The following is a 2,120-nucleotide window of genomic DNA, read 5'->3' as shown; positions in this document are numbered from 1 at the left end:
TCAACAAGTGAGCAGAAAGATTCAGCTCTCAGCTTGATCATTGCTGGAAGGTCAGCAGCTGTTAACCATGCCCCGGTCAAGCACCTTTGTAGGGTTTTCTTTTAGCCCGTGCTGATATGTGTCTGCTTGATACTCTACAGACGTCATCAACCAGATCTGCGGAGACCGAATTCATCTGCAAGGCCCGCAGCGCCGAACGGACAACGGAGCTCGTGGCAAGCAATCCGAGTCTACAAGAGCATATCTACGTCCTGTGAGTCCCTTTTTCCGCACACAGCTTAGCGTCGGGTTGGGGCGGGACGACAAAGCTTACAAGGGAGAGGGATCCGTGGGCCTGGTCGTCCTCGAACAGGGACGGGTCGGGGAGGATCATTGTTGCGCTGATGCAAGGAAGCGTCAGTGCTGGTGAAGCCTGCGGGGAGGGGAGAGAGAGAGCATATCAAAGAGGGCAAAGGTGTAGGCCTTCAGTGGCGGCCCGGTAGGGTGAGGAGCAATCAGTTGTTGAAGCCTATTGAATGTTTGGCGCATACTTTAGCGGAGGATTCGGACAACTGATGTTGGTTTTGAGCGACTGGTAGTCAATGCCGAGGGTTTGTGGAAGATGGGGCTCGGTTGAGGGAAAGCAGGCGAGATGAATAGTTGCGGGCTAGACTGACCAAATTGGTCAGTAGTGGACACTCGCGTTGTTGTGGCGACGATAGGGGTGGCGCGGTAGGCCCTGGTGAGGAGTCGTTGTGGGCGCGAGGCGAGTAAGAGTTGATGGAGCAGGTGGTGAGGCAGGAGATTGAGGGCCCATGAGTGCGCGGAGGTGGCCGTGAAACTGGAAATGGGGCTGGTGTTGGTGTCACGGTGTGGAGTTTTGGCGTGTACACAGGACCAAGACACCAGGATGAAGGCCTCAAGATCAGCAAGACCTACAATCTCGACGGCGCGACGCGCACGACACTCTCAAGACTTTTCAGGCTCCTTCTCTCATTGATTTCTCCCCCTTTTCCCCTTTCTTTCCCTTTTCTTTCTTTCTTTTCTTTTTCTTGTTGGCTTTGTTTGTTTTGTTTTTGATTCCTCTATTTTACATTTCTTTTACACATGTTATTTTTTTCTGTTTCTTCTTTGCGCGCGTTGGAGAGGTTGAGTAGGAGGAGGGTTAATTCTTTTGTACGTTTTCAGATGTTGGTTTGTTTGTTTTCCCTTTTGGTTTTGGCGTGGAGGTTGTTTCTCTTTGGTTGTTCTTTTTCTTCATCTTCTCATCTTAGTTGTATGGGCGCGGCGGGCACGAGGGCTCGTCGCGCGGCATGTCGCAGGCCTGAATCCAAGTTCAGCCGAACTTGGAGGAGGGATCCGCATGGTATCCACCTCCGAACCACAAGGAATATCATCAAGTTTTTGAGTTCAGAGTCTATTGATCCTGGATTGTGTCGATCCATCCCCGCCTCCTTTTTGAGTTCTGAGTACCCGAGCTTCCTGAGTTTCTTTCTTTTTGATCACTACCCGAATTTTCTGACGACCGCGCCGGCTTCCCTCTGAGCTTTTCCATCCAACCAAAAACCGCCGAGGGTATTCCAACTCCCTCGTTCCTTCTCAACAAATCTCCCCCCAACCGCTATCACTTCGTTCAAATTTTCCCAATACTTTTCGCAGGACCACCGAAGGAGGGCAGCACTCTAGCACCATCCCCTCCACCGACTGCCACGGCTCAGACCCAACAGGAGTCCATAACGGGTGCACGGAGCAAATGTGTTAGTTGCCGGGGCGGGCGTTGTGGGGGTGTGGCTGAGATGACGAGATGAGTAAAATTATATAAACCCTTGCGGACTGGACTTACGCGAAGTTGTTGTTATGTCCATGATAGGGGTGACCGGTGTAGGGACTCTTGTGGGACACTTAAATGTTTATTTGGTGAAAATATCCTCTGAGGGGGAAATAAATTGCTAATAGGTTGAAAGGCTATTACAACTTACGGGTGGTTTGAAAGACCTGCCCCTCTAATGGTACTATGCAAATAACTAAGAGTCTTGTAATCAATATTTATAAAGATGTGGCTGATTCCAAGATAGATCTTACTTTTGTATAGTAATCTCTATCAGACCTAGATTCCTCAAATCACTATTCTTGCAGATCTG

At 49.9% G+C, this 2,120-nt stretch overlaps 1 protein-coding gene across 1 annotated transcript; it reads right to left on the bottom strand.

Annotated features, from left to right (window-relative positions):
• Positions 1 to 244: 244 nt before the first annotated feature.
• PtA15_3A620 (uncharacterized protein) lies at positions 245 to 796 on the bottom strand (the record flags this gene model as incomplete). The annotated part of the gene is made up of 3 exons (XM_053167606.1): positions 245 to 380; positions 531 to 607; positions 677 to 796. 3 exons carry the CDS (start codon positions 794 to 796, stop codon positions 245 to 247), a joined length of 333 nt encoding a protein of 110 aa, XP_053018806.1.
• Positions 797 to 2,120: the final 1,324 nt, after the last annotated feature.

The sequence above is a fragment of the Puccinia triticina genome, chromosome 3A (assembly GCF_026914185.1).
Source record: "Puccinia triticina chromosome 3A, complete sequence".
NCBI lineage: Eukaryota > Fungi > Basidiomycota > Pucciniomycetes > Pucciniales > Pucciniaceae > Puccinia > Puccinia triticina.
Note: the sequence above shows the minus strand (reverse complement) of the source record. Positions and strands in the feature narration are given on the sequence as shown.